The following is a 26675-nucleotide window of genomic DNA, read 5'->3' on the forward strand; positions in this document are numbered from 1 at the left end:
ACAGGACGTCTTTCCTTGTTAACTATTTATGTGACAGACAAAGTAAAACGGAGTCAGACTGTAGTCGGTCACACAACCAAACAATGACAAACCACAGTGACGTCGAAAAGAACGCAGAGAAGATGCAGCGTCAGTAACTAAGTCAAACAAGAGAGAGAGGGAGAGAGAGAGAGAGAGAGTAGGCTAGGCTAGGCTAGTAGACGATGTCCAGACCAATTGTACCCAATCCGATCGATTGTTTTTCGGGATATATAAATATACACTGTATATAATAATAAAGGATGTGTATACACGCTATACTGTTATGTACACTCATTTTTTGATAGGGAAATAATGCTTCCGGTGCTGTTTAACGGTCTGTTCTTTACGAGGAGGGGGGCCCGGCCCGGACCGGCTCCATGTGCTTGTGTTGTGCTGCACGAGAGATTTCACGAGGACAACAAGGCATGGCTCCGAATCAAAATGTTTCTTTCGCTTTTCTTCCTACCCAGTACCCACCCCCCACCTCTCATATAAAAGAAATATGACTATAGCACAGCAGCAGCAGCAGTTACTACTGCCATTTGGCACGAAATCTGCGACACACTTGAATGTCACCGTTCTTTATAAAAAAACGAAATAAAAAATCAAAATTCATCAAAAGTTTTCCCTCGTTCCTTTCTGTTGAGCCACTCCTCCTAGCAAACAAGCAACTAATTTGTGAAGACGTTTACAACCACAGCTGATCGTTACGGTCTATATTGTGTAGTGGTGGTGGTGGTGGATGTGGAGTTGTGGACACGCTGGCGCCTATTGGAATCAAAGTTTTTTCTTCTTCTTTTTTTTCTTTTGAAATTCAAACTTTTCTTTTTTTCGTCCAACGTTCCGCTCAATGCACAGCCATGCAAATTCGTGTGTGACGGCCTGGCGCGTGCAGATATGTCGACCTCCTTTCTTATTTCTTCCCATATACAGTTTGGTTGATTAAAAAAATAATAAAAATAATTTGAATCTGCGTGTTTGTTTTTTTTGTTGTTGTCTCCTTTTCTTTTCTTTTCCCGAGGACACGCACGCCATGTGAGAATTGAAAGTGCCAAAAAATAAATAAGCAACTAACGGATAACAAATGAATAAATGGATTGCTCGTGTCGGCGGGCCGATCCGTCTTGATTCGCCATTTGGACGGGGAAGCGCAACTCCATTTTTTAATTCTCCTTTTCAATGTGTCTTTGTGCGTGTGCGTGTGTAACAGCGGCCGGATCTGTTGGAAAGAGAACGGGCACAATAATAACAAGAAAAAAAAAAACAACAACAACAACGTTTGACATGGCCCGAATTCTTTCGATTGACAATCAACAAACAAAATGTGTCTCGTTTCGCCGTGGAAGCGCCAGGGGTTGGAAGTTTGGGCCTTTAACGCAACTCATCGCACTCGTACGGGAAGTCAGAAAAGAAGAAGAAGAAGAGTCGAATCGCCTTCAAAGGGGGACGTGATCAAATCTTACCGTCTGGATGGAGACGGGAGGCGTCTGGAGGAATTGACGAGACGTGAGGAAAAACAAAAAATAAATACCGGCAACGAAGGACACGCGTGTGGTTCGCTCGACTCTGTCAAACGCACACCTCCCTCCTTCTCTCTCCTTCTCTCTCTCAATTCTTGATTGTTTTGTTGCTGTTGTTTTTCACGTTCTGCCAAACTTCTTTTCACGGGAAAATGAAACAAAAAAATGACGCGTGTCTGAAAAATAAAATTAAAAAAAATGTGAAAATGCCTTTTCGCCCTCACTGGGGTTGGGCGACGTCGTACAAGTGCGCGAAACATTCATCGATGGACACAAGAGGGAAACAAGTTGGATGCCACTGAGAGGTCGAGAATTATCAGGAAAGAAATTTCGGGGCGGTGGGTTCACTTGTCCGTCCATTGACGGTTCTGAATTGAATCAACATTTTGATATAAAACGACGAAAACAACACGGTCATCAATATGACTGAGGGGGCATTCCAAAAAATGTGGAGCTCAAAAGGATTGATGTATAAGAAACAGGGCACATGACGGGATAATTGTTCACCTAAAAAAATGACGCAACTTTTTTTTTTGTTGTAAATTTCAATTTTTTGACACAATTTGTTTTTGTTTTTCCTAAATGAAAACGTGAAATTTTTGGGTTTATCTTGTCACTTTTTTTTACAGGGCGGAGATGTGGAGAATGGTTTGCCGAGTTTCTACCGGTGGTTGCTGCTGCTGCTGGCCGCCACCTCCTCCGCCGCCAATTTGGAATTCCAGCGGCCCTTCTCCTCCTCCACCACCACCCGCCTGTTGTTGCATCATCGGCGACGACGACGAGGACGAGGACGACGAAGTTTCGTTGTGCCTCCGTCGAATGGCTACGTTGCCGCTGCTGGTGGACGGAGCGAATCCTTGACTGATGGGCCCGTCCGAGCCAATTGACGCTCCCATCAGCACGTCGTCCATCTGCCACAGATCGAAAATTGGAGGACAAACGATAAACAGAGGGACAATTTATTAAACCAGGTTAGTTGCGAACACTTTCTCATTCTGTACAATGTCCGACTGGCACTTGTAGCCGAGAGGCCGTCCGTTTCTCTTTATTCCTGACCACTCACACGACGACGGTCAATATAGTAAGTCCCGTCTGCTCTTTTCTTATGATTATACGACCCGCTCTATTGCCTTGTATTACGACCGGCCTTGTTTTGTGTGTGCAGTCGTAACGTTTTAGCGAACGGGCACCGGTAGAAAAGAGGTAGACGGTTGGGGGGTCGGGGCATATGGTTTACACAGTGTGTGCAATCGATTTGTTTTTCCCGTCGATATCATTTCCCTCCTTTATTTGTTTTGGAGATAACGGCCTGTGGCGCATCATCGTAAGAAAAAAGTCGGAATGCGCCCTAGTCTCTTCTCGCTCTGGTCGTTACGGGAAGTACACGCGTACACGGACGGGACTTGGGGGTAGGATGATCGAAGACGACCATGTCCTAGATTTTGTGTATCGAACAGGATCGAGGAAAATTTCCCGTTTCTTTCTGGTCCTTTTTGAGGGAAATCGTGAGACACGCGGAAGGGAATTTGTGGCTCACGCGACTAGCCCATCGCTGGGAGATGGTCGTCAACCAGCCAATGACTTTACTTGTCCCCCCCCCCCCTCCTTCCTCCTCCCAAATAAAAAAAACAACAACAATAACAACAGCGGCGTCTATAGCACAGTCCGTCCGTCTTGCTTTCCCCCCCAATGTCCTCCTTTGGGCCTTTGTTAAATTCCCCACCCCCACCCAACCCGCTGGAAAAAGTTGGGACCCGACAATATCACAATGATGATGCAAGAGAACAACTTGTCCAAACCCAAATCAAGTCACGCCACTTTATCATCATCTTGACGGGCGGACAAGGTCTAGCTGTCCGTCGTCTTTTTGTTTTTATCGCCGGTTGTTGTTTTTGTTGTTTTTTGTTTTGTTTTGTTTACGAACGTACCGCCAGGTGAGCAACGCCACCGCTGGGCCCGAGGACGGGCGGTGGCGACGCCACGGGAGAGGTGCTCGACGACCGCTGGTGGAGTGGCAGGCAGGTCCAGCACGAACAGCAAGGGCACATGGCCGAATGTTGTTGTTGTTGTTGTGAGAGCCGATCGGGCGACAATGGCGAAGAGGCGGATGACCGTCCTCCTCCTCCTCTTCCTTGTGGCTTGTTCCGCACGTTGCCCGCAGGCGACACCAGAGAACCCTGGCCTCCGGTCGGCGACGTCGACCGCGATCCGCCCGACCTTTGCATCGATTGCGGTTGACCGTTGAACGGATTTTCCAGTTCGATGAATTCACGATCCTGTCGACAAACCGAGAAATCAATTGCCATTTTCTTTTTTCCAAACTAGATGACTAGAAATGGTACTGGTACAGTGCCTTGGGCCATGTATAGTCGTGCACTACCACACTATCAATGTGCATCAATTTCTATTCAATTAAATGAAATCCATTGGATAGATTGGACTGTGGGGCACGTCTGCACTGTCGCCTTCGTGTCTAAGCATCAGACCCTTCTAAGTCTAGGCTCTTTTGAAAAGTTTTTCTTTCCTTATTCCTTTTCCTTTTTAGCGACTTCATCTACTTGTGTGCTGCTGCTACACATGTTATTTTCAAATCTCATCGGAGCCACTCTGGCGGATGCTCCGATCGACACATCTTCGAATGGAGCAACTTTGATTCTGCTGCTGGCAGACTTTGAAGAAGAAGAAGAAGAAGGTCGAGAGACAACAAAAGTCTCTCTCTTCAGCTGATTGATTTTACACTCGAGTCTCCAAGTCGGTGGAGACCTAATCAGTAAAGAAGCTGCTGGTTTGGCACAAAAAAAAAAACGCGAAAAAGAAACGCAGGTCGAAGTGAAGTTCACTTCAAAGACTCTCCTTTTTTATTTGGAGGCAGGCAGGTAGGGCGGAATCAACCCCCTTCAAACTACTAGTTCTTGTTTTGTGCTTCTTGTTAGATTTTCCTGGTTTCGCGATCGACAAATAACGACGACGGTCATATCTCGTCAGATCTGATTTCGGTTGCTGACTTTTCAGTTCGATCGTCGAGAAAGAGAGAGAGTCGAATAACGGGTGCAACGAGTTTCGCGTCAGTTTCCTCGTCGCAGAGACAAGAACAAAAGAGAAAAAAGAGAAAGAGGCTCTCCTTTGATATGCCAACGCGAATTCGCATGTCTATAAATTGGGGGGCGCGCTCGGAGTTATTTTGTCTGGCTGCTGGGCTGGCATGCCCATTTCGTTGTTTTGCGGTGGCGTAACATTTGTCCTCTGTATATCGACTAATAGAGAAGATGCTCTTGACGGAAGAGAGACAAGAAAGACAAGAGAAAGAGAGACGGTGCACGTAATGCAGCCGATAGATTGCCAGCGCTGGCCTATTATAATGCCCTATCGATTTCCGAATGACAAGGGGGGAATAGAACAGCAGAGGCACAACATCCTCGGTGGCTGGCCTGACTGCCTTGCCTTGCCTTGCCCCTGCCTCGCCCCGGCTCGAGTCCAGTCGATGTGGCAGTATCACTACTACTCGTCGTCTCGTCAAGAGCATCGATTTTCTTTCAGGCTGCTACCCTCCTATTTAGATGTACTACACACTACACACACTAGACACACACAGTGCTATGGGCGAGAGAGCCCGAGCTATTTCGTTTCCTCTTTTCTTTTTTTCCCATCTTCTTCTTCTTCTTCTTCTTCTTCCTTTTCTTTTTATGTCGACGACGGAAAAGAAGGGCCGGACCAATATGACGCACAAACGCCACATCTATTCCAATATTATAAATCCATATGTTGTTTGTTGTTGTTGTTGTTGCGGGCGCTGGCTCCTATATCTTTTTCCCGACCCAACTAGGCTGGGGCTCCGGTTTAGTTGCTGCTCTTGTGTACGATCTAAGTAGGACGAGTGTGCGGTTGGTGTAACGGCCGCCCAGCCATAACGACCCAATAGACTGAATCGTTACCGTTGTGGTTTGCTTGATCAATCCCTATGTAGAAAGCCTTATTCCGCTTTGCTCTACTCTGCTCTTACATACTCTGCCTGCAGCCTTTACAATGTACGTAATATCGGCGGGTAGATACATATATACACACTGCTGTTCTCTATTTTTTTTCACCCGTTGGTGGTTAGCTGGCTGGCGGGGTTCGTCAAGTCTAACCTTTCCACTTGGATCTATAAGTTGCTCCTTTTTTCCCTTCCGCACCGCTCTGGCTCGTATACTATATCGCCAATTCACTGGCTGACGCTTTGATTGATAATCTCATGCAGATGTGCAACTTTAACACTTTGTGATGGGCCGGCCGGCTGGGGGGAAGATTGAAATGTCGTTAAATCGAAGAATAGGCAAAGGTTTCGCAGGGAACAAGGGAACAAGGGCAAACAATGGCCGGTCAAGAAGAAATAGAAGAGAAAATCCGGGCGGAGGAGGAAGAGGAAGAAGTTTGAAAGTGGCGGTCGTTGCCGAGGTCGACGCAGGAAGAATTGAAATGCAAGACAAATTGAAAGGGGTCCCGAGATCCCATTCGTCAACGTCTTACGTTGTCGGATGTGTGTCATGGATCCCCCACCCCCTTTTTTTCGGCAGCGGGTAGGAACTAAGAAGAAGAAAAAAGGGAAATAATAAAGAAGACCAAAAAGGGGAACCCTTTTGTCCTTCCTTTTTATGTTCTTCATCTGTCGGTAGGAAACGATTCGACGAACATTTCGCTGCGCTTCACTTTTGGGGTTTCATTTGGCGTGACGTGGGATCGTCGGCGGCCAAGAAAACGACAGGAGGGGGGGGGGGGGGTAGCCGAATGACCGAATCGGCGATAACAATTCGATGATTTCCAAATTTACTACTCGACTGTGTACACACACTCGTCGCTGGGCTGCTGCTGCTGTCGTGGGCTCATTATTGATCACCAGCCGAGCGGACCGAGACGACGTTGTTCCTCGAGGTTCACCAAATGATACGACCATTTCAGAAAATAACAAATAAAAGTTTATTCTCGGATATTCCCGGAAACTTCTTCTTCTTCTTCTTCTTCTTCTTCTTCTTTTAACGGCGCTTCGTTTGGCGAGGAGCAACATTTTCGTACGTGGGTTGGGTCTTCCACCTTCCCCCTTTGACCGACGTGGGTCGACTGGCTAAAATTCTTTTGAAAAGGGATCGAGTCCTGAGGAACACGAGTCAAGTCAGTCTAGTCTGATGATATTTCCTCCACGGCGCCCAATGTAAAGGGGGGCCGGGGGCGGTAAAACAAAAGAGCGGCGTGATGATGGAAATGGAGCGACTCTGTGCAGATGACGGAGCGAAACGGGACACGGTCAGATAGTTGAGAGAGAGAGAGGCAGAGGCAGGCGTAGTAGTAGACGAGTCGTGTAGTATTATGCACTACTATGTACATGTCGAGAGAGAGAGACTGGGCTTATAATCTAGTGGTGCTGTTATATAAGGCCGCACTGGCAGATCTTAGAGAGTCTAAAGGTCGATCGATCAACATCCAGCCGAGCAAACGGCGTTTCACTAGAAACGCGCCTAATGAGATTCGTCCGTGAACACTGGGCATTGGCAGCTTTGATGCTGTCGGTCGGTGACGCTTTTGCCATGCATGGGGTCGGCATCAGCTAGTCTCTACCCAAGAAAAAAGAAAAGAAAAATAGAGGAAAGAAGAAGAAGAAGAAAAGAGCTCTGGGAATTGAAACCCTCAGAATCTCTCGCAGGATTTGATATGCCTGACGACCGTGCTGTGCTGCCTGGTGCCTGCCGGGCTATAGCTGCTGCTGCCTGTCGTGTGTGGTGGTGGTTATATAGAATCAGCTGCTTCACTCTCTTCTCTCTCTCTCTCTTTTCTCGGTTGTTGTGTCGAGGCTGTTGCCCTTTTAGCCCGGGAAATGTGATATTACAGCAGCAGCCATCTAGGACTTTCTGCTCACCATGGCCCTCCCCTCTCTCCGCTTGATGATTCATTTAACACTATAGGCCGCCGCACTCGGAGATTATTGCCCCCCTCTGCTCATTTGATATTTTTTCCCCTTTTTTTGAACGACTGGGTTTCTTCGCTTTGTAGTTAACGTCGCGCCTCAAATTGGACTATTTATAATTGAAACGGATCGACTTTTGAATTTGTTTGCCAATTAATACGAACCGATTTGCCCTCGGCTTTTTAATTTGTAAATTATTTTTTTTTCTTAAAAAAAGGCGAGAAAAAAAAAGACAAAACAACCGAAAAGTTTTGACGCCCAGAGGCATCCGAATGCGAGTAACTATATATGTAGTGCGCAGAAGGAGGGTTGTATACGTGTCGGATTGAACGGAGCAACCAATTGGAAACGCTAATAATATTGATAGCGCCCCTTTGGGCACAGACTCATTACCCGGGCAAGGGATATGAGATGATGGAACGGGCAGGATCGATAAAGTTCATCCTCGTTTTTTTCTTTTGATTTCCCTTTTAATGAAAAAAAAAAATGGAAAATAATAATTCAAAGACTGACCGTGGCTTTCTCGAGGCAGCGTAGCAGATGATGATGCTGTAATTCGAATATGTCCTCCTCTCGTAGCCAATGCTGATCGTCGGCGCCTCCGGCCCCGTTTTCGCCGTCGAGACCCAGTCCGGACTCTTGGGCCAGGAGACGCGACTCGACTGCCCGTTTCTTGGACAGGAAGGCGGCGCCCGAAGTGGCTTTGGCCAGCCGGATGCGAGCCAGTCGCGCTTTCTGTTTGATTGAAAATGAAAGGAAATCCCGGCAAATCATTAGCGGACGTCTAAATATAAAAAAGGAAAAAGGGAAAAAGGAGAAAGAAAAGGGAAAAAAATCCAATCCCACCCAATCCAATCGAAAAGCCCTTAAGCCCCCTTTTCCAGCATTAACAACTCAATGGATCAAATGGGTGGATATGTCGCTGGATCATTGAGTGATCAATCGTCCCGGCGATGATAGGTCGTCGTTGAAGCGGGCTGGATTGCTCCTGGCGGTTAGAGGAGGGACGAAGACATTGACGAACGATCCGGCCCATCGCAGCCTCTCGCAGGTGTGTCCGCCCCAACGCCGGTGGTGAGAGAAAGCGGAAGAAAAAGACAAGAAAATCCAAATGGAGACGACAACTTGCCTTTTGAGCCTTGCGCTTATCGGCCCGCTGATTTTGGTGGTAAATTCGACTGAAGTTGGAGACGATGACGGGAACGGGCAGGGCAATGACGAGCACTCCGCTCAGCGAGCAGACGCCGCCCACCACTTTGCCGGCTATCGTTTTGGGAACCATGTCGCCGTACCTTTTTCAATGGACAAAACGAAACGGAATTGATTAAAGAAATGATTACTGGATTATTCCGGATAGCGACGTCACATCACGGCTGACGAGTGCAAAGATATTATAGATATTAGATATACTCCGCTGAAGGACACACTGGCGTGTAGAGATTATGTCAAAAATTGTAATGAAATGCGTGACTGGGCTTGCTGGATCAGCGCCGGAATCATTTTTAGAAAAGGGAAAATAGATCAGGGGCAACCCTTTTTCTTTTTTCTTTTTCCTTAGATTTATTTATTTATACATGTCGGATGGGAAAGTTGAGATTCCGCTTGGATTCCGGTGTGTGTGTGTGTGTGTGTGTGTGTGTGTGTGTCTGTTTCGTTTTTTGGATTCGCTCCATTTTTCTTCTTCTTCTTTTCCTGGTTGGAGGTTTTCGCCTTTTTTCCCACTTTCCGCCCTGTCGCCCATCGCACACAAACACAATCCCGCCCGCCCGCCCTCGGTTGATTGTGTTGTGCTCAATTTGGTCGTCGTCGTCGTCGTCGTCGAACCTCGCAATCTATAGGCGTCGTCTAAAACATGGCAATATGAGGTCGAGAGAGAGTGAGAGTGAGAGACGGCCGATGGATTTTTTTCCTCTTGGTGAGTGTGAGAGGAGAGAGAGACAAGGACACGACGGGCCCTTTGTCCAGGCCACGATCGAAGTTGAATGGATCTCTCCTGTCGAGTGAAAGAGAGAGTGAAACACTTACGTCAGAGCAAGTAGAGACTAGAGAGAGAGAGAGAGAGAGAGTTCAGACAACAATGTCTCCGTCTGTCTCCCTCCTCTCTGCTGTGTCACTCGCGATGCATTCACCTCCTCCATATATTCATCCACCCCCGTCACCTCACGTTGTTTCACCAGGAAACTTGGCCAATTCGCGACACAAAGGCGACGAAAGAAAGAACATTTCACACACACATACACACACACCCCCATATGTATACAGTATATACTCCGTACAGACCGAAAAGGAGGTTGTCGAAGAGTATCGATCGGCACATGATGAAGACACACACCAAAGTTTTTGCTGCGATGAATATAACTCGTCAGACTGTTGTTTCGCCACGATGACGTTGCCTGATTTTATCGTTTTGACTTTTCTTTTCATTGTCGATTTTCTCCGTAGCTTGGCATTTTTTTTTCCGCGTCCCAGGTTCGATCCGTTTCCAGCCATCCAGGACCCGAGAGTTACCTGGGCGTTATCGGCCCAGACGGATGGGGATGCGGAGGTTCCGAGAGCCCCGCAAGTCAAGTGGGTCCGTGTGATGATGGAGAGTTGGATTGACTGGGGGAGGGAAAGGTCACTCGAGAGGATGCAGCACCACTCGACGTCTACAACTTGAGAGAAGCAAATGTGTTTTTGTTTTTTTCTTTTTCGGTCGTTTAGACGTGCTGTTAACTTTGTATGTAAATTGGATTGGAATCAACTGGCGAGATATCTAGGCAACGAAATTTGCGGAGAATATCTGCCGTGTGTTTCTTGTTTGGCAAATAAGAGTTGAGAGCTGCTGGAGAACTAGAGTGGAGGTGGGAGAATGGGTATTGATTGGACGTCGTCATGGTAACCCTTCCTTTCTCTTGTAGTATAGTACCAGACACTCTTTTTCTCTTCTTCTTCGCTTCTTCTTTTTTTCTTTTCTTTTTTCTTCTTCTTCATCTTCTTCTGTGATGCCTCGCTGTGTTATCGTTCACTGGCCTTTTCTCTATAGCTCTCTCGCTCTCTCTCTTTTTTACTCTTAACCTTTTATGATTGTTCCGCTTCGCCCGGCTCGCCCTTCCTCCAATCACGAACTTGGACACGCAGGACCCATTGAAACAAGTCCCGCGTTTCTCCTTCTCCTCCTATTGCTCATCCGCGCCAATATATATCGAAAACTTTGGCCGATGAAACCATCGAGCCGAGTTGAGCCGAGCCGAGCCGAGCCGAGCCGCCAAAGTGTCCAATCGCTTCACGCTGCTGGCCAATGCCTAATAATACTTGCCCTCTTCTTCTTTCTTCTTCTTCTTCTTCATCTTCTTCCTTTTCTCCTTTATTATTATTTTTATCTAAGCTCGAGTGTGTTTGTGTATCAATTCTTTACGGCCAGCACCGACCACTTGACGTCAAAAAGTCAGAGCTTGGCTTGCTTCTGCTTGGGCTTGGCCATCATCGACGGCCGTCACATCACAACGGGTTTTACGTTATTTCTTTGCCAGCGGGATGAAAAGGGGCAGTCCCGTTCAACCTTTTTTGTCGCAGCTAATAGCTACGCACGAGAAACCAATTTAGGATTTGACCAGGACCCCTCCCTTTTGATAAAAATTTTCGAATGCCCTGGCCAGAAGAATTACTGCCAGCTGGGCAATATTGATCAGACGATTCACTTTTTGATTTTGATGAAAAAAGAAAAGAAAAAAGAAAAAATGTTTTTTTTTTCCTTTTTTATTGAAAAGGAGGAAAGTTAGGAGGCGGGCCGATCCATCGTCCACGGTTGTTATTTTGAGGAAAGATTTATTTTGTCTTTTTTTTTTTAGTTTAGTTTGTGCTTGTATAAGGAGCAGCCCGTTTGACAAATCGGTCAGAAATCATAACGCGCAGCCCCACTATAGCACCACTTTGGCAAGATGGATCGAGTTATATAGAGCCGCTGCAATGAAGGAAGGGACTTGGCATCGTCAGACTAAAAATATGAAAAGAATCTATTCGGGTGAGGAGGTTATTTTCCCTGGAAACATGTCGGGATTGGCTCCTCCGTCCTCGGTAACGGCAGAGAAATTCAACGTCACCCGTCTATTGCGCCAGACGCTGTACACTATCCACACACGGCCGTGTTGTAGACTCTGTGGGACGGGGGGAGATTTTTTTCATCATCAAGTTATTGATTGCGAGACTCTCTCTCTCTCTCTCCAGCTATGCCGGGCCCACATCTCTCTCTCTCTCTTTCGTCACACACACACACACACAAATCTTTGGCCCGGGTTGCGTCGCCCAGCTAGTATATAGACCTCGGCTGATATTAGGAGCTCTCTCTTTTTCTTCACGGTCGCCGTTGTGTTGTGCACCGTGCACTATACTCTGTGGAAATATCAGTATTATATATATGGATATATCCAAATGTATGACGAACTGCTTTTCGACTGGTGAGCTGCTCTTTTCATAACCTATCGATCGCACAACAGCGCACACACACACGTAGAAAGAGAGACTCGAGTTGCAGCACAAGCACAGAGCTGAGCTTTCCTATTGTGCGTATTACATTTCTATACCTTTTTCTTTTTTTCTTCCTTTCTTTCCCACTTTTTTTTATTTTTTTATTTTCTATTTTCGTATGAGGTTTTTTGCCTCTCTCGCCCATCCAGGCCATTCATCCATCCAACCAGTCATCCAACGGCTCGTGTGCTCTTACAATGTTTGGCCCGTTATTTTTGTGTTGTTCAATTTCTATCCCCTTTTCTCTCTTATTTCTCTTATTTCTCTTTTTCCTCTTATTTCTCGCTGTTTATTGAACAGCTGACGTCTGTCTACCTCACTCGATTCGATAAAGGTCGCAAACATTTGAAAGAGGGGGGGGGGGGGGAAAGGGAGGGGGAAACTCTTTATTTCATTATCAGGCCTCCAGCCTCCTCCCTGGCCTCGGCCGCTTTCTATTTGGGCAACTTTTCATTGGAATCTCGAGTCTCTCCACAGCAGCAGCAGCTTTTTAGGGGAGAAGGGGAAATTGATTTTTATCTCTTTTCGAGTGAATTGAATTGCTCCACCTATTATGCACGAATTCAATAAGGGTCCCACGTTACAAACCCGTGGAATCTTGTTTTGCTCTTTACAAAAATACGAAGTAATAACGACACTCTTAAGGGAGTAGAGGAAGAAAGAAAAAAGAAAAAAAAGATGACGACGTACCCGAGAGTTGTCATGGTGACGATGGTGTACCAGAAAGCGGCCGGAATGGAGGTGAAATTGGTTCCGTCGACGTTCTTCTCTGCGTAGAACATGACAGTGGCGAAGATGATGATGGCCATGGCCAGCGAGAAGACGAGGAAGCCCAGCTCGGAGGCGCAACTCTTGAGCGTGTAGCCCAGGATGCGGAGGCCTTGCGAATGCCGCGAAAATTTGAAAATGCGGAAGACGCGGAAGACTCGCAACGTCACAAACGCTCCTGTTTGTCCATCGCCGAGGCAATAAAATAGAAATTTGACATTAGATTAGATTTGATCGCAAGGGGTGAGTTAGAAAATGTCCAGAATAAATAAATAATGATAGACTAGACGTGTTTAAACTCATAGTCGTTATTTAGGCGATTGCCCGGCTGATGATGGAGCCCCGTGCTGGCTCATTGAACTTAACCATCACGCACTCACTCGGCTATGACTCATTTGCAATCGTGTCTTTCACTCCCGCGGCTGATAGTCCCGCTCCTTCATCCCTCCCCGTTGGACAAGGAGGGGAAAAAAATGATGACGAATCGATGGAATTGGACAGCAATTTGACGACCATGTATGTCCTCCCTTCCGTTTCCCTCCTCTTTTTGGGGGGGTTAGATGTGTGCGCGCCTTGTCCGTCTGTGTTAGAGACTATCATCAAGTCGTCGGGCGCATCATCGTCGTACATTCTGCGTGACTTAACACGCCCTCCCCTCCGTACACACACACACACACACAACCGAATTCTAAAAAAAGAAAAAGAAATGACAGATGGTCCGCTCAATTCGAAATATCACATGACCTGCGGCTCCGAGTCCTAATATTTCTTCTTGGTTACAAATGACCCCGGAGTATAAAAAGAAAATTCTCCTTCCTCCGCCCTTCAATTACGTTAATCGAAATGGATTCTAGGAAGTACAAAAGTTCTACCGCTGATTACGGAACGGAAGGCGGAGGCTGTCTCTTCCGAGTAAATCTAGTTTTGACGATATCTAGTTATATCATATTATTCGGTTTGATTCGATTTGTTTAGTTCTATATAGTTTTTTTTTATTTAGTTTTTTTACGAGACCAATTCAATAAAAAAAACTCGGTAATAAAAAAAATCGAGTCAATTTTCGACTTATTTTCGTAATGTGGCAAATGTAAAACCAAGCCATCCCAGATTGCAGACAATACAATTTAGCAAACGGCACCTGAATTCGTGAAATATTTTTTTTTTTGCATTATTATTTTTGAGAGTGTGATAAAATATACAAGAAATGATTAAATAACCTATAAAAGGAAATAGATTGCACACTTTACAACTACCGTACACATCTTCCTATTTGGGCAGGTGTGTTTGTCTTACTTTTGTAAACCAGAGCGTGAATTATTTTATAGAGTAAAATGCTGGCAGAGGCAGATACAGACAAAGCTTTCTTCTTCAGTCTGAGGCCACCAAGACTTAAAAGAAAATGATGAAAGCGTCATTTTAGGCATCTCAGTTTTCTTGTCAAACATCAACAATGTTGTTTAATTATTTAGTTTTATATTTAGCTTATAAAAACTAGATAAAAGTAAATCATAAACCGCGCATATTATCTGCAAAGTAAAACTTAGTTTATTTTATTACGTACATAGAAAAAAAAATATTCAATTTAGCCTAGTTTAAATGTATTTTATTTTCGTAGAACTAAATTTGCAACAGTACTGCCTTGTCTTTGTTTGTGCGTGAAGCAGATGATCAGCCGGTCGGAAGTTCACACGCTCTTGCCCAAATGCTAAACATATGCACCAGCGCCTCGGTATGAATACACGCATATAATTATTTTTCCTTTCCTTTTGGGTCTCTCTCTCTTCTTGTTCTTGTCCTTATACAAATGCGGCGGCGGCGTCGGCGGTTGGTGCAAAGTTTGGCGTGCGCTCGATTATTACGATTTGAATGATGCCAGAGATTGCGTGTGCTCTACTTTGCCCTGGCCGCCCAATCCCCTTTCGCCTGTGCGTGTAATATCCCAAAACGATACGCGGAGCACTACTACTACTACAGTACTCCTACTACTATAGAGTAGTAGTATTACTACACGGTACATCCTATACAACACCAAACTCTGTTTTTTTCTTCCCTCGTCGTCTCTCGCTCTTGTTCGGCTGCCAAGTCCGGCCAGAAACATTGGAAACTAGGCGAATCACACGGATTGCAATAATCCATTTTCTCGAGTTTTCTTTTTTATTTTATTTTACTTTTTATTTCATTTTATTTTTGCAACTTTTGACGTGGAGAAATGACTTGAAATAGATTCGGAATAAAACGGAAGGACTTTTCCCTCGTTGTCGATTTCCCTTTGATTCGAAATAACAAGAGTGGACATCTTTGATATTTTGGTAACTTTCTCGTTTGATCCCCTCTCAATTTTCCACAGAAATTGGAAGATAAAAAGGAATTTCTGCGGATCTTTCGTCTAGTGATGTAGTGAAGCAAATGTTTTTACCTTTACGCTAGCGTACGTATCCCTTGACGCATTGGAACTTTGAGGTGCTACTTGTAAACTAAAAGGTTCGGACTTCGGACATGTTCCAATACCTTACCCTGTGATGCCCAGCTACTAATAAACTCGACTTTTACCTAAATATCATGTTCTGCCTTTGTTCTTGTTCCTTTGATTTGCGCCTCTTTGTTATTCAACTCTGTGCACAACTCCCGAAAGAGAAATTTCTTATTTTCTCTCTCGGCAAAAAGGGGAAAATGCAAATGAGGAGTGACGGCCGTTACGAGAGTCGATGCCTTTTGGCCCAATTGTCAATTCAAAACAACGGGCCGACTGCTGATTATTTCCCGTCGAGAGAAATTAAAAAGAATACTGCTGCCACTAAAACTCTATTCCTCCATCGACTCGACTCCTCTCGAAAGAAAGGAGGAAAGAAAGAAAGAAGACCGTTTTGTTAGCGCAAAGTATATCGTCTAGGAGTTTCGGTATATATATAGGCCACGGGTGCGTGAGTCGACTGAATGCAAGCGAGAGCCGCAAATCCAAACAGTTATATAATCTATGTAGTAGTACTGTGTTCAATAGCAACAGCAGCAGCAGGAGGAGACGCATTTAGCCGTTAAACCAAAACAATAGAAGGGGCCAACGAATAGAAATGGAGGCTTGCTTTACTATATACTGGTACATGTATATATACGCCCAGAGATTTACCGTCACGGAAAATCCCCTTGCGTCGTCGTGACCCTTTTGGTTGTCTCCCTTTTCTCTTTTATTTATTCGTAACCACCCCCTGCTCCTCCCGGCGTACAGCCTAGCCTTTAGCTCTGGGTTCGAATTTTCAGTTGTTTTTTCTTTTCTTTTTTTTCCCCAACCAAACGCCAATCCCGAGCGAAACCTCTTCGTGTTGGGCGCTCAAGTGAAACGGCAGTCGGACGACGGGAGTCGGCGAGTTGAGCTTGGGCCCTTCAGCCTCTCGCCTTGTCTCTCTGTCCATTTCCTATAAATCAGTGGCTAAAGGCAGTCGAGGCGGAATGATCCTGTCCCGTACATAAAGTAGCGCCCAATGCTCTCCGACTCTCTGCAGTCACACGAAAAACAAAAAACAAACGGCAGCAGGCGGGCAAGAGAACCAATTGATTTCATTTGATATAACCGCCGCCAACCGGTTGCTCTTTTTTGGTGGTTTTGTGTGGTTTGTATTCTTCTTCTTTTTGGCTTGTCCGCCCTTGACTCGGAATTGTTATTATTGTTGTCGCCATCTTTCCATTATGCCCGCTTCATGCTGCCCGTTCGACCTTCCCTTTCTATAAGGTTAAAAGATCCCGCGGGATCTACCCTCCACCGCATCTGAACTGTTCCGAGCCAGCTGCCTGCTGTTGCTCTTGCTCCTGGTTAGACGAGTGGAGATAAATAATTCGACGGCAGAGATGGGCGCTGGGCTAAAGGGGATGGAGGGTGTTTGATTACACACTAGCGATCGACACTGGTTTACTAGCAGTAGCAGCCGGGCGACTATATACATCTGCGGGAGTATAGAAGGCGACACACGCGCGCGTCCCCTGTTGGATATTAGATTTGCGCTGCTGGCCGGGTGTATAGTCCATCAGCGGTGCGATGTGACGTGGGTCACAGACAACGGGAAACCGGACGGATCTAAATTATACAGTCACGAGGATATAAGAGGCGAGTAAGGTGATATCGATTGTGAGCCAAGCGGGCGCCAACCATCCGGAAAGACTGGGAGAGACAATCCCCTCATGAAAAAAGGGTTACACACGGAAGACGGCCAGGATTTTGCCGGGAGGGGAAGGCGGCAATTCCTTTTGGGCGGGAGTACGTGAGTGGAGCGTTTTCGCGGTGGCTTAATGAAAACGAGCGGGTAGACTTTTGGCTTTCCTGTGCAGATATTGACACACTTTAAAGAAGTAGTGCAGCGGGTGGGGGGGCTCTTAACTCTTGGCGTTCTACACACGTAATGGCACAGCTTGAACCTAGCGCCACTGCCGGAGTGGCGCTGGAAAGAAAAGTAGTCGACTCGTCTAGCGTCTAGTATAGTATTGGTTGAGCAATTGGTTTAGTCGTCGTCGGTCGACGGTTGAGTGGGTTATTTCAATTGCGTGCACTTTTGCGCTTTGCCCGGCAGCAGCACAGGAGAAAGACGAAAAGAACCCCTGGGGCCATGGTAGAGAAAGGAAATATGTGTGTATGTATGTATGTATCGAGTGTGTTGTCTGTGTCGTGAAAGGGAAAATCGACGACATGTAAAGAAACACAACAGAGGAGGAAACGGGACGAGAGAGGACGAAAGAAAAAAAAAGGTGAAACGAAAACAATAACCAGGAATCGCTCCATCAAACGGGGCGGAGGCTATCAAAAATAGGCGGGGAAGGAGGGGAAAGAAAATAAAGCAATCAAGGAGGGAAAATGAAGAAGAAGAAGAAGAAAAAACAAATCTCGTTTTGATTCTTTTCTATCGCCACCACTGGCAGGATCAGATGGATTTTATACACGGCGGAATAATCGAGGAAGAAGAAGAACAAGCCATTTCCCATTATAGCCCCCTGGCATATATATATATCTACCACTATACTACTATACCCGTATCAAATAGAGAGGAGAGAAAGTGCACTTGATATATAAACGGGACCGCGCCGGTTGGCGTTATCTACGAAGGGGGAGGGTTTTATTGTTATTGTTTTGATCATTCCCGAAGATGAAGCAGACGGAGATTGCCGATGGGGTGCGGGTATTATAGACGTAATGACCATGAAAAAGGGACATGAAAGATAATGGATAATGCCGCGGAGAAGAAGAGGAAGAAGCGCATAATCAACTCCCTTTTGATATTCTCCTCCCCTTCGCTTATTATTATTACGATCCTCCCGCAAATGCTGTACGGCATCACCCCAAAAATCGTTTCATTCGACTATTCGACTATACTTTTTGATGATTTCCTCCTTTTTTTATTTGGTTTGAAAAAAAAAAGGAAATTTGATTTACCTGAGACATCGTCGTTTTCAGTGGAGATGCCCAGGCCAATGTAGTAGGGCAAAATGGCCACCACGTCGATGATGGACATGACCGAGCGCATGAACTTGCACCGGTCGGGAGCGGCGAATAATCTGTTTTTGAAATTTTGGGAAAAACAAGAAGGTCAGGTTAGAGTGGTAGTATCCAGTACTAAAACAACCGTGGGTTGCACTGTTGAGACAAAACAAACAGGAACAGGAAGTGGCGGGGCGCTGCTCATATGATTGTGTATAGCCCCGTTGGTTTCGTTGGCCTTTCCCACGCAGCAGGAAGAGTCGTCGTCCGCATCCGTCTATGAATAACATCACTACCGCTTCGCCCTTTTGTCTATCTATTATAGCACGCATTATTACGTAGTTGCTGGATGCCCAGGGATATTATCATTCATGGCGACTGGCAGCAGGATGGAGGGAAATGAACAAGAGCCGAGCATTGCATGTACAAACACACAGCACACACCATATCCAACACGGTGGGGGAAAGAGAGATAATAATGATGAGAGTTGAGTGGATTAGATATGCTCGCACACCCTAGACGCAGACTCCCTTTTTGCAACTCCTAGATACATCCTTTAGGGCTAGACTAGACTCGAGAGCTACCTGTACGCAACTACTCGTTCTGTATATACCTTAACGTCATTTCGTAATAATAACAAGGTTCGATTCAAGGTACGATCCGCTCTTATGGAATATTTTACCAAAATTTTGATGAAGAAGCAGCTCATGCACAACGGCCGACACCTTTTTCTTTTTGGGTTTATTTGCCATTTTTAAATTTTTTTTTTTTTTTAATTTCATTTTTCATAATGAAATAGACTTTTTTTGAGAGGGGAACATCATCGTGTTTACTCTGATTATGATATCGATCGCCGGGATATTATATATATATTTTTTTTTGGGGGGGGGGGGGGAGACTATATATAATAACTCCGTTGTGCGTTTGCTTTCCCGTCTTTCTCCCCCTTGTTGGAGTTGCCATGGCAACTGCTGATCTTTTTTCTTTGCTCGACGACGATTTCTGGTCGCCTTGGAGGTGATGGTTCGCCTCTTGTGCTAACGTTGCGCAGTCTGATATTCATGTTGCCCCTGCGTCTTTTTATATATTTCCGGGAAATAATTGCCGCGCCGCTGTGAGCAACAATTACGTGCGTATACAAAAGACGGTAGGGGGGGTCCATCTCCATATCAATGTTTCAAAGAGAGAAGAATGACCTTTCAAGTTCTAAATGAGACTACACTCGCCTTGAGGCCGTCTATACGGAAGGCGAGCGATTATTATTGGATCGCCCAATTAGGTGGACGCATCTCAAATGCCCCACTCGATCGTTATAGCTGCCATCCAATGAAGGGGCAAAGTAGAGAAGAAAACGAGTCGGCGTCTAATGCAATTCGCTTCTTCTTCTTCTTCTTCTCCAAACTCTGTTGAGGACTCGCAATTAAGTTTCTTTAGTTCTTATAGAGACAAGGTGCTGCTGCTGCCAGGGCGGTGCGAGTCGTTGCGAGTGCAATCGAGTTTCTTTGCTCATTTGCAGCTTGTTAGAGTTGCCATTGTCGCATCATCATCACCGTCGAAATCTCCTCGTTATTGAAAGAGCTTAACGTCTAATGCCGGCCGACCCCCATTTGTTGGGTACGTTTCGTTCCGTTTAAGCGCATCTCTTCTTTTCTCTTTTTTTCCTTTTTCCTTTTTCCTCTCCGTGAGTTGATTAGTTTGCCTTGCATTTCGGCCATGATTACGTATTGATTATCGGTCCGTTTGTTAGTAGACAAGCACGAGGAATGATGGGGCTCGTTAACGTTTGATGATGAGAGAAGCAAAGAAATGCCCGGGCGGCGGATGGGAAATATCCAGCTCGGCTCTAATGGAAAGGGACGGGCGACGGATATAGTTTATATGTCTACGCAGGTAATAAATAACGTACAAAAAGAAAGAGATGACATTTCACTCTGTGAATGTCAACCATTGAATGTATATATGGCAATGGCTGGCATAGTCCACTCGACTCTTTTTTCCTCTTTTCCTCTTTTCCTCTTTTCCTCTTTTCCTCTTTTCCTCTTTTCCTCTTTTTGCCCTTTTTGTGTCTGGTGGACAAAAAAAGAAATTGGCAACTCAAACAGAACCACCAACCCTTTTGGAGGTTTCACCTCTTTTCCCTCCTACGACGCAACAACAACAACAACACAGGGAGGAGGACAAAACGGGGGAAAATATATATTTAGTTTTTAAATAATTTCAAGCTTCCGCAGAGCCTGCAACTATTTGTGTCGCTACACCTAATGGGCCCTAATGTTTAAGGAAATGGTGATGGACGCGAAGAAGTTATTTTGTTTTTCTCTCTTAGGGTGGGGGGACTGGGAGAAAAGAACAAAACAATAGAGCACGTGCTTTGCTGTTGTTGTTTTTGCTGTATACCGTTTCCTGTTAAATCCAATCTGACTAATGGATTTCCCCTTATTTTTTTTTACTTTTTTACTTTTTGCTCCGGTTCCTTTTCTTTTTATGATTTAGTTAATACGCGTATTAGAGCTTATGGCCCCGGAACCGGACCTTCCGGCCCTGATATCCCGGGAGTAGTTGGTATACGTACAGTAGCTATACGTTCTACATCGGCGTTCGCCCGTTTGTTAGTCTCCTATAGAAGAGCGGCTGGCTATATAGTTTAGTTGCTGTGCTACAGAACAGCTCAGCATATCAAATGTAAATAGAGTACACATACACACACACATATAAATATATACTGTGTAGTTGTTGTATAGTGTAGGTAATATTTATGAAACGGCCAGTTATCACGCCATCGGCATCGCCTATAACCCCCGGACGGGGTTCTCTCTCTCTCTATGTACCAGTTCTTTAGAGTTGTTGTTGTTGTTGTATGGCCCACCCACGCTAAAAGCTCTGCGCATATAATATTCTTTTATATCCGACATCCCTCCACTTTCCAGATATGTGTGTTTTGTACAGCTACAAACAAAAGGCTACGCTGGAAAAGAATAATGCCAGCCTTTTTTTTCTGTCTTTCCTTCTTTCTTTGACATGGCTCTTTTTCTGCGACTGGCTGTTGTTTTTTGGGGGGGAAATTTTTGTTGTTGTTGTCGTTTGTTTGTTCGTTTGCTGCTGCTGTTGTTCGGGGGTTTTTCGGGAGTCTCCCCTTGCAGCTGAACGAAGAATACCAATGCCTGAATCTGAATATACTCGACTGCGGGTAGACTCTATAACCAGCGGAAGCCAAATCAAACTATTAGCCTGGGAGTTGTTTTCTTTCTTCTTTCTAAAGGGAGGACCCAAAGTGAATTTCCTCATTCCTCGTGAAATCCCCATAAAAGATTTGGAGAGAGAGAGAAAAAGTTATGGCAAACAAAATAGGGGAAAGGCCAGGTAATTGATGCCGTTATTTCCCGTTCATGTGTAGGAGCAATACGGCACGTGTAAGGGTCAAAGCGGCAGAGAAGAAAAGGGTAAAAGGGAAAAAAAATGAAAAACACACGCCACCAATCAATAAATAAATAATAAATTGTCAAGACGACGTCTATATGCGTACATATAATAATAATAGCACTGGCGGTAACTGTTGTTAGTCTGCGCTATAGACAAAATTGTCGCTGCGTGCATCATGGATATATATATATATATAATACATGGATGGAGAGAGAGACACCCACACACGTCTCCGTGACTCTTATTTTTCTTTCGCTATCAAATTTTCTCCTTCGCTTTTCCTTTTTTTAACTTTTTCTTCCCTCCTTTTTTTTGCACAACGCACGAAACGCTTCGTGTGTCTCTCCCGTGTTGCGTAGTTACTGAAATTCATTTTTTTCCCTTTTGTTTTACAGTTTTTGATGGAAATGAATTGTAATGTTATATTCCACCCCCGCCGTTACGAGCCGTGAATTGCTGCTGCGTGTGGCCGATGGCGGCCGATGTCACAAAATCGTCGTCGTCGTTGGCTTTGCCTTTTTGATTTCGATGAGTTTTCAGACTCTCTCTTGATCAAGAGTCTCTTAATGAGTTTGAATAATGGAACAGGTCGGGAGCTGAGGCCCTGCAACACGTGATTGGATTGGGTCGAAAATTCCAGTTCATTTGCTCTCCTCTTCCGCGAGTCGAAAATTCTATTTGACGTTATCGCCGTGTCATGGTCTCACCGATACGAAGCACCGATTCGGCCGGAGGAAAATTAAAAGGCGATGGCCTGTGTGCGCTGAGTTGTGTTGTGTGGGGTCCGTCGCCGCTTGCCTGGGCGCTAATGTCCGTCGCTCCATTTGGTTTTCATGGCGCCCCAGCACCGGCGGCGATACACTCCAACTGACTATGTATGCCTCGTTGTGATGTGCTGCTACACGGAATAACCTTGCCCTCAATGACGCAACGGTCCGCACCATCAACCCAATCACACACACACATGCAGGCACACACCACTGGGCGCCGTTTATCAAGCCCAGTTGGCTTCCTCCCGTCTATAAATATACGCGGGAGTTTGGACAAGTCGCTGGGCCGTTACTTTGGGAGAGACAAGGTCGGCCATTCTGATTCATCTCTCCATGTTTTCCAGTACACACAGACGCACACACACAGTAACTGATTGCCGTGTCGAAACGGCCAAAAAGGAATGAAAAAAACCAAACAAAAAAACTCACGTTTTATTCAATGCACTGCTGAGAAACTGCTCTATAACGGAGCTGTTTGTTTCAAACGGAGCCGCCACCACTGGCAGTCAATAAAGGCGCCCAAACAACAGACAGACATCGAGTCCGTCTTCGTCGATTTCTGGCGCAAACAAGAAATGCTTTGCCGATCGCCAGTTTGTTTTGTTTTTGTTTTATTTCGTGCCGGTTGAGCTCGGCGTTGGCTATATGGACTGCGAGATTGGCCGGTCGCGGACGAGACACAAAGGGGACGCCGAGAGGAAACAAAAGATGAATTAAATGCCGGGTCGTGGGATCGATTGCCGAGAGTCAAACAAACAATCGGCACCGACGACGACGACGACGGCCGCCGCCGTTATTGATTGGCAAAAGTACTTTGAGGGTCTAATAATTCCGTCGCGGCCGGTGATGGAAGTCGATAGGATGGAACTTTGATCTATTCCTTGATGACGTTTCCCTCTCCTCTCCTCTCTCATCTCGTTTAGCCATTTCTCATTTTCCTCGCAGATGAACGCCAACGATGGGAAGGAGGAGGATCGGCCGAGGTGTGTGGGAGGACATGTTGAAGGGGCGCCAAAAGACGTCGGAGGAGGAGCTGAAGAAAAGATACGACCCGGAGTTGCGAGTTGGGTCGGATGGGCTGAGGGGGTTGGGGGGGGGGGGGGACGCGATGAAACGACAGCCCAAATAGATGGCCAGCGACGTCATCATCATCTCTGCTGGCAGCAGGTCAGTTTCTTTTTGTTGCTGCTTTTTTTTATTCTTAAGCAAACTTCCCTCCCCCCTCGTTGACATTTATTGTCTGCCGGCCAGTGGCGGGGTCGGGAGGGAAAAAAAAGCCCGAAAATGAAAGAGAGCGCTCGGCACTCGTGTATAAGATGATGGCTCCCGCGGGAAAGTCTGTAGACATCAGCCTTCATTTTCTCTCTCTCTCTCTCTTTCTCTCTCGCTCCTTGTTTCTCTTTCTGTCAAAACGGAGGAAGAATATAAGATATGAATCCGGCTTTGGCCCCGGGAATTTCATCTCCCCACCAACGATGATGATTGCCAGTCTATCTGCTTTTTATTCCAGTCAGCAGAGTCGGGACTCTTCTCTCTCTCTGCTCTCTCTATTCTCCCCTCATCGCCAGATGTAAAAGTCTCTTTCAAGTTCTTGCCTCTCTCAAATCGCCATGTCGTACAGCAGCCACTTCTTTGATCTGCTCGTCGACCAAACTCCAAACTTGGCTTTCTATCTCATCGGATTTGTTCACTCGCCCGCCAATGGCCGTTTTTTCCCCCTTTTTTTTCTTTTTTTTCTTCATCTTGTGTGCGCCACATAAAGAAGCGCATATCTATGAAAGATTTATAAATATGTAACGTCCTTCCGCCTTACCCCCCCCCCCTCCTTTTAGGCACCTCAACTTGAAGGCTGGATGCTTTGAGATGGATGATGCAACTTGACGTCCTAACGAACGTATACACGTTACACGAGAGTCCGTTTCCGCTTTGCTCCGCATCTCCTTCTCTCTCTCTCTGCTGTATGTTGTGTATGGCGTAGTGTGTGCGGGAGTCGTTGTCGGCTGTTATAACAAGTCGACATCTGATGATAACATCGCCGACATGGATGTATAATGCAGAGTATAGTGCCGGTGTGTAGGAGCGGAGGAGGTTTACGATCCATCCCAGCTGAGTGATACGAGCCGCTAACTATTTGCCTAACATGTTCTCTGCTCTGCTCGATCCGTCACGCGGGAAATGATGGACCAATAAAAGAAACGGCGTAGTGAGACGGGGGTCATAATCTATCGAGTTATATGGCCGGCCAGCTATAGCAATAGCGCTGCAACATATTACAAAGCGACATGGAAATGAAACGGGCCGAGCTAGCCTGTATAGTCTAGCTGCCGGCCGTTATAACGGGTCTCATCGACTTTTGAATATTTTATTTCTTTTCGGTAGATGAGGCTATAATAATCATAATAATTACCTGAGCAAGTATTCAGCAGTGAAGATCATGACGCAGGCCGTGTCTAGGCAGAAGAAGATGATTTTGTATCTCTCGCCGCATGGAATGGATTCGCTGTTCTTGGACAAGAGCCGGCCGTCGGCGGCCAGTGGCATGGCCATGCCCAGGGTGCACGGCACCGTCTCGACGACGTTGGCCATGACGCTGACGGCGATGAAGAAGCCGGTGACGTAATAGAAGACGAGGGCCGCCGTCGACGTGTGCGGGTTCTCAAAGGCCCGCCACATTTTCTCGCGGGTGTTGCGCAGGTCCTGGGCCGCTTGCGAATTCTGTTCGTTGTTCTCGCTCAGCTTGTCGTCCATGATGCGCTCGGCGTTCTCCCGCTTGCGGTCGCGGTAGTCCTCGTAGCAGCAGTCGCCGATGACGTCCGGCACGATGCCGAAAAAGGCCAGCTCCTCATCATAGCTGGTCAGGCACTCGTGCTTCGGGTAGTGCAGTTTGCCCGTCCGGTAGTAGTTGAGGATGTGCCGGAAGATGTCCGGGTCGCGGTCGAAGAAGTACTCTTTCGTCTCTTCGTCGTAGAAGAATTCACGCTCGTTGGAGCCCAGCAGCGTGTCCGGGTATTTTTCCAGCGTGTTTCGCCACGTCTCGAACCGCCGTCCTAATTTTTTATTTACACCCAAAGAAAAAGAGAAATGAATCCAAATTATTCTCTATTTATAATTTTTAAAGCGGACATGAAAATGATGGCCAAGGAATATTCCAATTAATCGTAGCCATCACTTTGAGACATTCACGCCAATCGGAACGGAACGGGGCCTGGGGCACGTACAAGATGGATGGATGGCAGCCGCTATTTTTCTTATCCGTCCTCGCTATAGTATATCCTATACTTAAAAACCCCGTGGCAACCCCCCTCCATCTCTTTCACTTGGTGGCTATAGCCTCTTCTATAGCTCCTTAAAAGAGATTATTCCTTCCCTCCTGCGCTCCCAATATTTCCATCCGTCAATGTCGCATTTCGCGATACCAGCGAATTCCCCAGCTAAACGGAATTTTTCTCCTTTTTCATTTGTTGACGCGCGCATTGCGCGAAGGCAGCCTGTGGCGTGTCCCGTGCGGAACGAAACGACCGTGAACGGAATGTTTCCGACCTTCTTTTTGAATCGAAAACAACTGGATCGTCGTCTTGACGTCCCAAGTCTCAAATTTTGCGCGAAACGTCCGATTATTATCTGTCGTATAGTCCGGGTAGTAAAGTAAAGAGTCGTCGTATGTATAGTCATCAATCAGGATCGCCTTTTGTGTCACGTCTTACATGTCCGCCCTGGCGTATATGTGTGTGTGTGTGTATGACAATCTTGTCTAACGCGCGCGCGTGTATGTGTGGGAGTTTGGACCAGCAGCTAGACTTTTGCTTGTTTTCTTTTCTCCTGTGGATCGGGGGGGATCCATCCATCCGTGCGATGTGTGTCCTGCGCGGCGCACAGCACAGCAAGAGACAGCGCGGCAGTTGGTGCGGGTAGGAGCAGTTCGGCGACGGCCTAGAGGCGAAATGATGTGAATGAAGAGACTGGAGGAGCCTTGATGATGACAGATCGGCCCGATTAGGAGCCGACTGCTGGACCAGAGAGAAACAAACACGGTAATGGTGGCCAATGGCGGAGAATCTATCTATCGAGGCCCAATGCGGAAATGGAAGGGTCTAGTCATCCGGAAGAGAGAGAGGAAATAAATAGGAGATAGGAGGAACCCCCTCGTGAATATGGAATCATCGTGAGAGAGAGAGAGAGAGACGCAACCGGACTGTCAAAAACTGGGCTGGAGGATAGGGGGGCTGTTGCCTAGGGAGGTTTGAGCCAAGTAAGACACATCTTGGGTGAGTTGATG

At 46.2% G+C, this 26675-nt stretch overlaps 1 protein-coding gene across 3 annotated transcripts in view; it reads right to left on the reverse strand.

Annotated features, from left to right (window-relative positions):
* Positions 1 to 826: 826 nt before the first annotated feature.
* Positions 827 to 26675, reverse strand: part of LOC124311826 (potassium voltage-gated channel protein Shal-like) — a 37831-nt gene continuing 11982 nt past the window's right edge. For 2 of the 3 annotated variants that reach the window (XM_046776190.1, XM_046776189.1), the window contains 7 exons: positions 24807 to 25446; positions 18164 to 18285; positions 12673 to 12928; positions 8606 to 8768; positions 7990 to 8211; positions 3470 to 3817; positions 827 to 2452 (listed from right to left, as the gene is read on the reverse strand). In XM_046776190.1, coding sequence (XP_046632146.1) covers positions 2165 to 2452; positions 3470 to 3817; positions 7990 to 8211; positions 8606 to 8768; positions 12673 to 12928; positions 18164 to 18285; positions 24807 to 25446 — 2039 coding nt within the window. In that variant the 3' untranslated portion in view covers positions 827 to 2164. The remainder of the gene's footprint in view (positions 2453 to 3469; positions 3818 to 7989; positions 8212 to 8605; positions 8769 to 12672; positions 12929 to 18163; positions 18286 to 24806; positions 25447 to 26675) is intronic. The other variant, XM_046776191.1, reaches the window with a different exon arrangement.

Source organism: Daphnia pulicaria, chromosome 8 (genome assembly GCF_021234035.1).
Source record: "Daphnia pulicaria isolate SC F1-1A chromosome 8, SC_F0-13Bv2, whole genome shotgun sequence".
In the NCBI taxonomy this organism is placed as follows: domain Eukaryota; kingdom Metazoa; phylum Arthropoda; class Branchiopoda; order Diplostraca; family Daphniidae; genus Daphnia; species Daphnia pulicaria.